This window comes from Palaemon carinicauda, chromosome 39, assembly GCF_036898095.1.
Source record: "Palaemon carinicauda isolate YSFRI2023 chromosome 39, ASM3689809v2, whole genome shotgun sequence".
NCBI classification, from domain to species: Eukaryota; Metazoa; Arthropoda; class Malacostraca; order Decapoda; family Palaemonidae; genus Palaemon; species Palaemon carinicauda.
In genome coordinates this window covers 68,656,150-68,668,902 of record NC_090763.1, presented here as the reverse complement: position 1 = coordinate 68,668,902, position 12,753 = coordinate 68,656,150, and the positions used below count along the sequence as shown (strand labels likewise).

At 34.5% G+C, this 12,753-nt stretch overlaps 2 protein-coding genes across 3 annotated transcripts in view; one reads left to right on the top strand and one right to left on the bottom strand.

The window, feature by feature from the left end:
- LOC137631246 (Golgi to ER traffic protein 4 homolog) overlaps positions 1-12,753 on the top strand; it is a 445,029-nt gene that overhangs the window by 257,547 nt on the left and 174,729 nt on the right. The window lies entirely within an intron of this gene.
- The window catches only part of LOC137631244 (Golgi to ER traffic protein 4 homolog), an 89,421-nt gene continuing 86,958 nt past the window's right edge, over positions 10,291-12,753 (bottom strand). Inside the window, exon 8 of the mRNA XM_068363028.1 lies at positions 10,291-10,487. Within this exon, the coding sequence (XP_068219129.1) occupies positions 10,372-10,487 (116 nt within the window). The 3' untranslated portion in view covers positions 10,291-10,371. The remainder of the gene's footprint in view (positions 10,488-12,753) is intronic.

The following is a 12,753-nucleotide window of genomic DNA, read 5'->3' as shown; positions in this document are numbered from 1 at the left end:
CAGTGCATATAGGAAAAGGCACTTCTTTACAATAGGAGTCCTACATCAGACTGTCTGGCCAGTAGTACCATACTTTCTCTAGTGGTAATACCTGAATGGGTAATTGGTGTACTGACCATCATACAACCCACAATGGAACACACCTACAGTCTGGACAAATTGCAATTACATGAAAATCAAAACCCCATTTTTCCCAAATCTGGACATTTACCTAAAATTCTGCCAACTTCTCATGGAATTTTGAAAGAGGACTTGCCAAATTGAAAATATTAAAAAAAAAAAAAAAAATATATATATATATATATATATATATATATATATATATATATATATATATATATATATATATATATATATATATATATATATATCTCTTCCTACATTGTTAGCAGTATTTAGCAAACAGGAAGGTAATACAGAGTTCATATCCTCTAAATAATATGATACACCATACTTAGAAATGCACACAATTTTATAGTAAACTTCAGTTTAACAAAACAGAAAAGCTGACTATTCAACTCAAAAGAGACAGACCCAAGGTTTGAACAAATTATATATTTAGTAATAATGCTAGAAATTTTTAAGAGTGGATTTTCATAGAATTTCATGTGGACATATTTGGAATAATTAGCACCAGTAATAATTTACCAATCTGATAAATACAGCATTCAAGCCTTTACATCAGATTGGATACTGGAGTAATAATATTAATAAATATTTTTGGTTACAAAATTTAGAAAAATTGGCAAAACATGCAATACTAAAAGGACAGACTCAAAATTTCATTGAATTAACCAGAATGTTACATTACTTAGTTTTCAAATGGCTGTAGGCACAAACTCATATTAAAAATAAAATAAAAGACTACCGCAATATTAAGAATTTGTGTATATTTCCTAAGTAACATCTTAGCATTATTACCTTCATTAAGTTAACTACCGAATAACGCCAAACCTTCAGAATTCAATATGCATAGAGGGGGGAAGAAAAAGCTGAAGAATCATAAGAGGGTTCTTTACCTTATTTTATGTCTGCCTAACCAAGTGAATTCAGTGAAGGCAATGTCACAAAATATACTGTCAGAGTACTTCAAAAGTAATGTGGGAGAGTAGCAAAGTAAATATTGTTCTCTTGTGATTAATAGAGAAGCAAGTCATGTACATGAGACAAATTAAATTTGTGAGGAAAGACAGAAATCAACATGTTTCAAGGATTCAAAAAATTTACAGGACACTACATGGTACAATATATACATATCAATCTGTATCTAAGGCAGTTTGTGTTGTATCCCATTTTGCACATACAGTATATTGACAAAATTACCAAAAGGGAAATATTCTTTTAAGGTTACAATTCAACAAATTTCTTTATAAAGGTTATTTGGGGATACAGATTCAACCTATGGCTTTTTGTTTACTCTTCAAAATTTTACAAAATGCTACTCCATTTCTGGGTACATTACCATAAACAAGTTTACTGGTCTTGGTAGCAAAAGGTGTCTACATAACACACCTAACATTTGGACTATTTACAGTGTTCAAAAACATCATCAAACATAATTCAATTTAATAGAAAATGACATTTGTGTAGCCTTCTTGGGTCTTCAGTATTCTTCAAGGCCTCGTATCAGATATTAATTCCACTTGCACAAAAGCCCCTATACATTTTTATTGTGTGTAATATATACTGTTGCCTTGAAGTTCCACAATAGATAAGGCATTAGAAATGTTTTAAAAATAATATAAAGTTTCTTCCACTATACAGAACACCGACTGTAATTTTTTTCTAGCAAGATATTTTTTCCACAATTTTAAAAGCTGTTTAAATTAAGTACTGTATGATTTACAGTGTTAATAATAGGTTTATTGCAATGTTATCAGCACATGTATAACTGTACTCCGCTGATTATTTCTCACATTTTCCAACAAAGTTCACAATATCAACCAGGCTATCTTAACAAACAAATCAATTTAAAGTAGTTTTTTTTGTCCTTTTGCATTCATTGATTGAAAAAAGATAAACACAATACATCCCTTGGCTAATATGTACTCCAGTTTTCAAATGATAAGTACAGTACAGACTTTGGACAAATGCCTTGAAAACTCAAAATCAATATGAGCCCAACACATATATTTGAGCTTAATCTTTACATTGCCCCACTGTATTTTAATCAAACAAAATAGCAAGCGAGTAAAAGCATTCAATTCTCACGTCCTCTGTCAAATGAAGCATTTAATTCTTATTTCCTAACAGGTCCTGTCTTACAGAGCACCCAAAAATATAAATCCAATAAACACAGCCAAGTTTACTAATCTGATGAACAGGACAATTTTGAAGATTCACCTTCTGATTTTCAGAGGAAGATATTTTTGCTCAGCTTATTAGTGCAGTATTATCATTATTAAAAGGCAGGTCACACATATTCTGTTCAAGGTTTTGTGAAAAGATTTTTTCTCTTGAATAAAAGTTGAATATGGAATTAAGTGAAGTTGAAGAATAATTTATGCAGATATACAAGAAGAGACCAAAGAGAATGAACTAAAATGAAAAGGGAGAAAGCAATGTCAATGAGGCTGAAAGGACACACAAGAAGACCAAAGTGAATGAATTAAAAAAAAAGGAAGAAAGCAATGTTAAAGGGGGTGAAAGAATGAACAAGAATAGACCAAAGAATGGATGAAAAGAGCAGAGAGCAATGCCAAAGGCGGATGAAAGGAAGCCGGAAAAAACCTTTTGTTCTGCACACAGCCCTCATAGGCTAGGGTAGAAGAAAATCACATGCTCCTGAATCGTCACTTGATACATTAGAGGCCTACCACAAACAGCTAACCCTCTGCAGACCTTTTTACATGATTTTTGTTTACATACTGTACACAGTATAAGGAAATAGATATTTATGCAGCTAGACCTTATCAGCATTAAACATAATGCAGTTGTATTAAAAAATATACATTGTTATACATGAATGCTACTGTTCAGTTCTATCAGAAAAGCTATGCCAACATTTTAGCTTAAAGCAATGGCAATATATGTAACGAGGAATGGAAGAGGAAAAGCATGAAACTACTTTGAAAATTACACTTATGACCCTCAAAGGAACAATGATAAGCCACATATGTACATTTCAGTGAAAAATATTGCAATGTACAGTATCTGTATAAGACACCAAATTAGAAAATATTGTTTGTTAAAAAATAAAACTCACCAACTTTGGTGTTGATGACTGTGATACTGGAGTGATGGTACAATCTACTATGTTAAGCTACTGACATTTACATATAATGACAGAAGGATCATCATCTTTCGAAGCTGAAGACAGTGGAGAAGACAAAGATGATGATTGAAGCAAAAAGTGTTGAATACTGTGCTGTGCTGGGTTTTGTAGATAAAGGACACATTTTGATAAGGGGTTAATTCTTTTGCCATTTAAATTCATTAAGTATAGGTTGAAGAAGTATACACTTGCAACTGTTACATTATGTTATTCAAAACACTTGATACTTTCTATCTTGTTTCTTGCTTGGGCCCTTATCTTCGTAGATATCTATACTAGGTCTTCGTAGCTCCTTGTTCATCAAACTTTTGTATTTCAATTACTTCTTGGGATGAGTATGAAATCATATACATACAGCTACTTTCACAAATTCTTCCAATATACATTTAGTGTTCAATAGACTTGAGAGTGGCTAGGTGCCTTTTCTGTTTTTGATGAAACCTTGAAAGCCAACCCTTCTCCAAATATTTCCAAAGTTGAGGGATGAAGCACTGGTGAAACACCTCGGTGAATAACAATACTATGAGCCATGCGTTGAGACTGTTGCTACTAGACAAAGTAAATAGTGTTTATTATTTCAATAACTGGTTTACCAAAGTTCAATGTTGCCCTCAACAGAAGGAATAGTCATGACCCTAATTATAATAAAAAACTTTCTACAACTCTTATCTGTATAATGGCTGTGCTGTGTAGCACTCCCTCAACTATGCTTGGCTGCCGTCTAAACCAGTGGTTAACTAAACTTTAAGCACTGTGATTCCCAATTTTCATCTTGGACTTTTTTGTAAGTAAAGAATAATAAGCATTGTATTGCAACTACTAAATAACTTAATTTTACACTGAATAACAATCATCATGAATGAGGTTAAATGTAATGAGAGTTCTCTTCACTGTCCTTGTCATGTGGTCCTTCTGCTAGAACTCTCAACAGGTCTGGGCCTTCATATATCTCTCTTTCCATGATTTAATAAGCCTTCCTTCAAGTCTTCATCCTGCTGCTTTCAAATTACTGCATTTTTTAATAACTGTTCCTCATCCCTCTTCAAATCACAACCATATTAATCTTCTGGATCTTGTCTACAGCACCTCACCCATCTGCTATTTCCTCAATTGTATTACAATCATAATATAACTGGGTCATGAATCTCGACATCCTAAAGTCACGTATTTTCGAAGTCTCCAATTTTTAATTCAGTATCAATGTTTCCACCATATAAAGTAATACAGGCTTTAAGAATGTATTGTAAGTACTAGCTCCCTCTACTGATTGGTTATTGTTATCGATCATTATTCTAGTTCACCTTCAAGACAAAACTTTTTCTTTGTTACTTGCCTTTCAATCTGTTTCACAGTCCACGGTCTCTACAAGCTATTAAATTTTTCTTTTACTTATTCTAAGACCTGCAATTTACCAAACTAAACAGGTAGTTCTCTACCTCCCTGTATTCCCATTATCCATTTCAGGCATTAGAACTCTTGCTTCAAGTATTATTTGTAATCCTTGGTATTCCTTGTGACAAAAACTTTTCCATTTGATAAACAGCACAGATCTTACCCTCACATTTCCTGCAACACCCACATGGCTGTGTTCCTCTTTGTAATTTTTTAATTTTGTTCCTTTTTTTGCTTATGTCGATGATAAAAGCTTTTCATTCTGATCTTTCACCATTTCAACACTTTCATGATCACTTCTTCAAATTCTGCTGTTAACACTAGGTCAACTGCTTTTACCAGCTCCAAGGGGCCTTCTTTTCAACACTTACATAGAATAGCTGAATCATTTCTGAAATGTCAAAAGGTAGTAAAACTTGGCTGTGCCTATCAATCAAATCAATTTCCTGGCAACATTCAATCAATAGCCTACTCCAACATCAAAATATTTCTTCACAATATTACATTTTCATAAGAGATTAACTGTCCATTTTGTGTTATGTTAGAAAAGGTACATCCTCACATTTTGTAAATCTTTAGGGGATTTATTTCAAAACCACAGACTAAGATCTAAGTTTTCCTTATGAAATGAAAAGGAAATTGTTCGCCTGGAAATGTGCATTGGAACTAAAAATACAGTAATACTGAAGATTACCATGCAATAAAGAGGCAATAACATGATGTGGATAGCATGCCATGTATTTCCTACATTGAAATTTTTGACACTAATATAGCAAGCTCTAACAGCAATGGTATAAAATATTTTATCAACAGCATTATTACAAATATAAATTATGCAAAAATGCATTCTAAAGAATTACCTGTACCTGCATACTGCAAAATTTACAGGCCAACATTCATCCATTACGTGTTCCTGAGTGTTGATGGAAAGGAGTTTGTTGCGCCCTTCATTCAGGGTTCATGAAAACTTATTTGCATAAGTAACAAGACTTTATGACTGAATATCTTGCAAAACTTAGTGTTACCTTCAAATCAGTTTTATTTTTTAAAGTACGTATTTAAAAATTGTCAAATATCTTTGATATTTGTAGAAATTGTGGTACCTGTATTAGTAGGGCTACCATAAGCTTTAGAGCTTTTATTCTGCCACTGATTTTTTGCATTGCCTATTACTTAAGAGTATTTTTGCAATTAAATTTTTTTAACATAAAGTGCCATACTTTGCACTGAGCTGTATGTAGTATTTCTTGCCATCTGTGTATCTGTAACAGAACTCTATCTATCTACCATGACACTTACCTCAATTTTGGGAGGTAGCCTACATCCAAAAAGAATTAGCAAGTACATTTGACCATGGCTGTATAACTACTCAAAACTTTCATAGTTGAGGTTAACCAAAAAAGGGAATCAAGTGAATATCATGGTGAAACACGAGATGGATAAGCAATCTAATACAGTATATTCTTTATCACCATATGCAGCAAATTGTTTTACAATTTCTGAATTTTTAAAAAATTCATCCAGTTTGGATAATTACTCCTAATAATGAAAACAGCAGATTCACAGGGATATATCATAACCTATCTTTCTTTAACCTAACCTACAGTAGGCTTACTTATCTCATTTGATTGGGGTAATTTTATCTTTCCTGGACCCACTAATGTGATCTTGAGTAGTGTATGTCAAATTTAACTTTCAGCAAATTATCTCTCGACTTCCTTCTAAGTTGATCCTACCTAACCTGGGGTAATGACGCAATCACGTAAAAGATAGCCATGATGACGCAGACTAAAGACTAAGAAATATTAATAGATATAGCAACATGCATCAAGTTAAAGATATAATTTGTGAATATCATCATTACCAACAGCAGCTGTTAGGAATATGAGTAATTCAGTGATGATTAAAAAATTATTAAGAAATACTTTAGGCTGGGAGGAACGTAGAGAGTAGAGGTCCCCTTTTTGTTTTTGTTTCTTTGTTGATGTCGGCTACCCCCCAGAATTGGGGGAAGTGCCTTGGTATATGTATGTATGTATGTACTTTAAGTAATCATGGGCATATTGCAAAATTTTTCCTGTCTGGATGCCCATCATTTCCCAGAGATTTAAGTATCCGAGGTTTGGCCATCTTCTACAAGTGATACTTCAACAAAACATTCATAAGTGCCTTTCATACCTGTACCTCAAGAACAATTATACACTACAGTACAGGACTTGCTTTGCATAGCATCAAATACCACTACCTGCTGAGATACAACATTGTCACACTATCCAGTTCCCACAGCCTGTAATTACTTTCAGAGTTAAATTTAGGATTTTCCTGCTAGCATTACTAGTATTAGTGCTTGTAATTTTAGAAGTATATAACATAGAAAATTTGGACAAAATCTATTAAAATCTCAAAAAATTAAAATTTGGACAAAATCTATTAAAATCTCAAAAAATTGTCCTTCAAAGTAATCAAAATTAATAGACTAAAATATTTTAAAGAAATATTTCCAGTTTGCAAGCAGAGATACTAATATTTAAAACAAATATTCTAATTCTTAAATGCTGGGTAAATTACAAACTATCTCCCATCAAACATCTTTGTGCTGAAAACCATAAAAAACAGGGAAAACTAGTTTTCTAATAAAAAGGAAGTCCAAACAGCATAACTGTGTACCTGACCCACTAAAGTATCTACAAATAAACAAAATCAAGTAGAAGAAAACAAATGCGAGGTTAAAATACAAAGATGGGGGGAATAATAATCAAAGCTACTAGGAAAAAAATTACACATGGAAGGTTCTGAATGCATTAAGTATATTGCACATTACATCACTCAGTCTCTGAAGTGTGTGCAATTGGACCCTTAAACATCTGGAGGCTAAAATAAACAAAATACGAGTGCCACACTACAACAGACAATACGATGCCCAAAGCTTTTAGCCTTGAAATCCCCCCCTACAGAAAACTATCAACTCGGCACCATCTACTGGGATGCTGTTAGAGTTCATTTTTTGCATCACCCTTTACTGAAGACTCAAAAACATGCAAATAACAATTCCTGAGGTAGTTTAAAATAAGAAAGTATTACAGTATTCAAGAAAGAGAAGGCTCCAAGAATTTCCATTACACAACACAACAGACTTTTCACTTTTTTATGTTTTATAAATAAGTTGTGTAATGGTGTTAACGCTCATCAGCTATTATTACTAAACCAGACCACTAAAGTGAACATCTAAACTCTCACAGGGTTAACTTAAAAAGACTATTTTATATATTTTCTCTAATGAAATTAGTAATCTTTTCTGCTTTATCAGTATCATTTCCCTTAATGGCTACATGTGCAGGGATCAGACATATTTCAAAATTTACATGACCTCATATTTCTGGAATAACAACTTTAATGAACAAAAGGGGTCTTTACGATATTTTCTAAGGGCTTCTAAAGTACTTCTAGTGTCACTTAAAATTGCAAGTTAGAGGTGATATATCTTCAATAATAAATATTGACCATGCAACCCATAATTCTCTTGTGGAAACTAAGACAAAAGCATGTAAAGAAAGTCACCATGTTCCCATTGAAACTGATACTATGCCAAATGTAAATTAAAGTGTTAGGTGATTATTACTTTTTATGATGTCCTTTCTTAACATAGTATAGTACTGTAGTTGGAATTTCATAGTTTTACATACAATTTTGAGTTATGTAAGATAACAGGTCCCCTAAATTCACGATACTGTACTATACTGTAATTTGGTATTAACCATCAGAACTATACAATCGTCAGCCTTTTTTAAAAGATGATGTCAGGTTTAACTTCCTAATAATAATCACCAGATACATATAAGGGGTAAAACTCAAGCATCAAAAGGTTTTTTGAGTGTATCATAACTTCAGCTTTTAATTAGAGCTTCTGTCGGCCAAAAAATGACATTTCAAGTTGCGGAGTTAAAAATTATATTTCCAAAAACAATTTAAATACAAAAATCAGAATCTGATACTGAAAATTCCAATATTCAAACCTGAAATACTGGTGCCAGGATATAAATTCTAGAACACTGTCACAATGTAAACTATATTTAAAATAGTCCAGATTCTAACAACTGATCCTATAAAAAGGTGTACAAAGTATTGCTACAAACAAATCTATCCAAGTAAAAATCTCAACAATAAAATCTAATGAATAAATAAATATACCAAGTCTTTAAGTTACTACCAATACACTTAACCAAATCAAATACTGTGTTATAAACCTCTTAAAATTGGAGATCATAGAAAACAAATAAAAGGCTTAGAGTATCAAACGGGAAATATCTTGATTTATTTATATATGTTAAAAAAAAAAAGAGCATGCATGTACGTAAACAGTGGACACAGGAAATGAAAACTAAATTATGGACATGCTGTAAATTATACCTTTAGAGACTTCTACTTGAGCACATTTCAGGCAACACAGTATTCTGTGAGGCCAAAGTTACCTACATAGGCAATAAAAGTAAATATAGTGCAGAAAAAACAAACAATTATCTAATTTTTTTTCATCTCCAAAAAACTATATTCAAACTTAAAAGACTGTACAAAGCAATACAGTATGAGATTTCATCACCATTACTATACTGTACGCACTTACCTTCTCACCTGCTTTAAAATGAGATTTAACAAAGTACAACAAACCAGCAAAGGAAAAGAGAGTAAACAGGTATCACTCATTTCATAAAATTAATCAACAGTGAAACTATGAAAAAAAAATGTGAGAATGTACCTACAAACATCCCTAGTAATCCTTTCTGGACTATCAGAAATCCTGATCACAAACCTCCATGTAGGCACATGTCCTATCATTAAAAACAGCACTTCCCGCTGACATTTTACAAAAAAGGAGCCGAGTGAAAGCTTTGCTTCCTTTGTACAGTGCAATCAGCAGTAATCCTGCCAAAAGATAGATTACCTATTCAGTACAATCTTTGAAAACGGAACACATTAAATTTCACCCTACACACACTTTTCAAGTCACCGTCGGTAAGAAACTGTAAATGGAGAAAAAGCATAAAGAAAAACATCAAAACAATTGACACTAGGGGCTCTTCAAAAGTTCATGCTGTGCAAGTGAAAAATTAATCTTTTAAAAGCAGACTTTCACACAATAAGAAATTCTTCTTTGAAGTTTAAATATACAATATATAAACCACCCTTCTCCTGTAACCTCTTTGGTAGTGACTAAAGATAAGAAAAATATGGGTTTATGGCATTAAAAAGGGATACATTGAATAGTATTTCATTCAGTAAGCATCTGAGATATAGCAGCTTGAACATGTCCATAGATAATCAGTTCACGACACAACAACACTTGCACGCCGAGACCATGTAACAAAGTCATTATGGATGGATTCGGTAAAATGAGATTTATCACTGGTGATCAGCAAACTACTGTTATGAATAATCTGTGAAAAGGTGCTTACTGAACTTTCATTTTGAATTAAAAAGAAGATAGCCATACATCATGTCCTTTCTGCACTGATCTAACCTCATTAAAAAAAAAAATTAGTAATCAGATGCAGTACATTTTATCAATAAACATATTTTCCTTTTCCTAACTTAATATACTGTACAATTAGTTGAAAGGAAAAAGGAACGAGATTTGACTATTTATTATGATATACTCACAGAAATGACACTCAATAAATCTGTTACAGCATCCCTAATTACCAAAGATATTAGTCTAACTCCTCCGAAGCGAGGGGTTGCCGTGATGACAAACCATCCATGCCCACCTCGTCTTCAGAATCATCGTCTCCAAGGCCACCTCCAAGCAACCCTTGAAGTAGATTTCCTGTTAAATGAATAAAATTTTAGTAGGAAACTCACCAAATGAACTTCTTTCTATTGAAACAGAAATATAAGATGATGCACAAGTACTAGCCTCTAAGCTTTTCAGATGCTTCAATGGCCTGGCCTTCTTTCTTCCAATATGACATAAGAATATACGTGTTTGGAGACACTTGGACTGCAAATGAAGGGATGTTTATTATAAGGGGCATTAAATCTATTAAGTTTTTAATTCATTTCCTAAACTTTTTCTATCTATTAACATGATAAATTTGGAGATAATTTGTATTTTCCCCTAACTAATACAAACCTGTAGCTATTTATTTGGATTATCTTTTGACAAAGCTGGAAGATAGCCAACCCTGCCTATCCACTTGAGGGGGGTAGGCTGGGGGGTACCCAGCCACCTCTGTATATATACTCCAACAGCTGTAAGGTACGTCAACTATCGACTGCAGGCAGGACTTCTGGGAGATAGGTGATGGCGAGCCAATTTATATAAATAACTCCAGGTTTGTATTGTTCAGGGAAAAATATAGATTACCATGGAAGTTTTCATTTGTTCCAATAATAACAAACCTTCCATTATTTATGTGGATGACTCACTCTTAGGTGGGTGGAAGTCCTAAGTCTGGCATGGACATTGACCCGGTTTTACCTAGTACAGTATATGACTGTGGTCTAATGAAAACTTTAACACCTCGCTAAAATTGACAAAGTGAGTATAATAGCGGCCTGAGCAATTCAGTCTAATGAGAGTTTGTCGTCTTTAAACACATTCTGAGTTTATATATAGGAAAAAAAAGACATTTCCCATTGCTTACCTCACAGAAAGTAATGAGGACGTGGACAGTATATGAATTTATGACTTATACTAGGCTACACAAGGGAAGTGATAATTACCTGCAGAAGTTGAAGCCAGCTTACAGAGGGACCGGTGGTGCTGTACACCAAGGGAAGGGAACATGAAGAAAGGTAAGCCAGACACACTCTCATTCATCCCAGTCTTAACAAGGGTAACCAATGCCCTCAACCAACTGCTAAGTATCCATCAAGGAGCCTGAGGTATTCTTAAATCACTTATTGAGCAGCCACCACAGGACCGATAGTGAACGTATCGAATCTCCTGTGGGTCACATCTTTTAAGTAATGGGCTGTGAAAGTAGTTTGTCTTCCACATGCTCGCTTGTAGTACTTGCAATACAGAAAACTTGCGTTTAAATGCCAAGGATATACTAATTCCCCTGACATCAAGGGCTCTAGGTCATCGAACCGGAGGAGGATTGGGAGCCAAGGCTCTTTCAATCACCTGGCGAATCAAGGAGGAGACAGTGTTTTTAATGATCCTCCTCTTTACTCTCCCTGAGCTAACAAACACAGGTGTTAGTCAGGGCCATGTTGCTGCAGTGCGTGCAAGATAGTATCTCAAACTCCTCACTGGGATAATAACAACTGATCTGGGTCATTGGTTACAGAATGGAGACTCAATCTGAAAGGGCCCGAATCTATGGTCCAGTACTCCTGGATTTTGAGTCTTAGCAATAAGCTCAGGGACAAAGCTGAGTGTAACTTACCCCCTTCCCCTTGAATGGGCAATGTCATACAAGAGGCCATGAAGTTCACCGACTCTCTTTGCCGAGGCTAAAGAGAGTAGGAATGCAGTTTTCAAAGTGAGGTTTCGGTCAGTTGCATGCCATAATGGTTCATAGGGAGGTCCTTTTAAGGATCTCAAGACGCAAACCAAGTTCCAAGGAGGAGGCCTAATCTCTGATTAAGGGTAAGTGATCTCATAACTCCGTATGAGTAAAGAAAGCTCCAACGAAGAGGAAATGTCAACTCCTTTCAGCTTAAAGGCGAGGCTTAAGGCCAAGCGATAGCCTTTCACCGCCGAGACTGAAAAAAGCTTTTCCTCCCGAAGGTATACAAGGAACTCCGCTATTACTGGTATACAGTGATACCTCGGTAGTCGAACGACTCTATACTCGAACAATTCGGAGTTCGACCAAAATTTTCGAGAAATTTTTGCTGCGGTGCTCGACCAAAAATTCGGTACTCGACCAGCCGAACACGTGACGACCGCATGGGCTTTGTGATGATCGCGCCATCTCGGCCACTCTCGCTTGTTCGGGAAGCATCAGTTCTCTCGAGAGCGTCACTCAGACAACGCGCGATCAGCATTCGTTGTGATTTAGTGATTTTCAGTGCTTTTAATTGCTTTTTTAGCTTTCATAATGAGTCCCAAGAAAGTAATGAGTGTTAAGGGGAAGGAG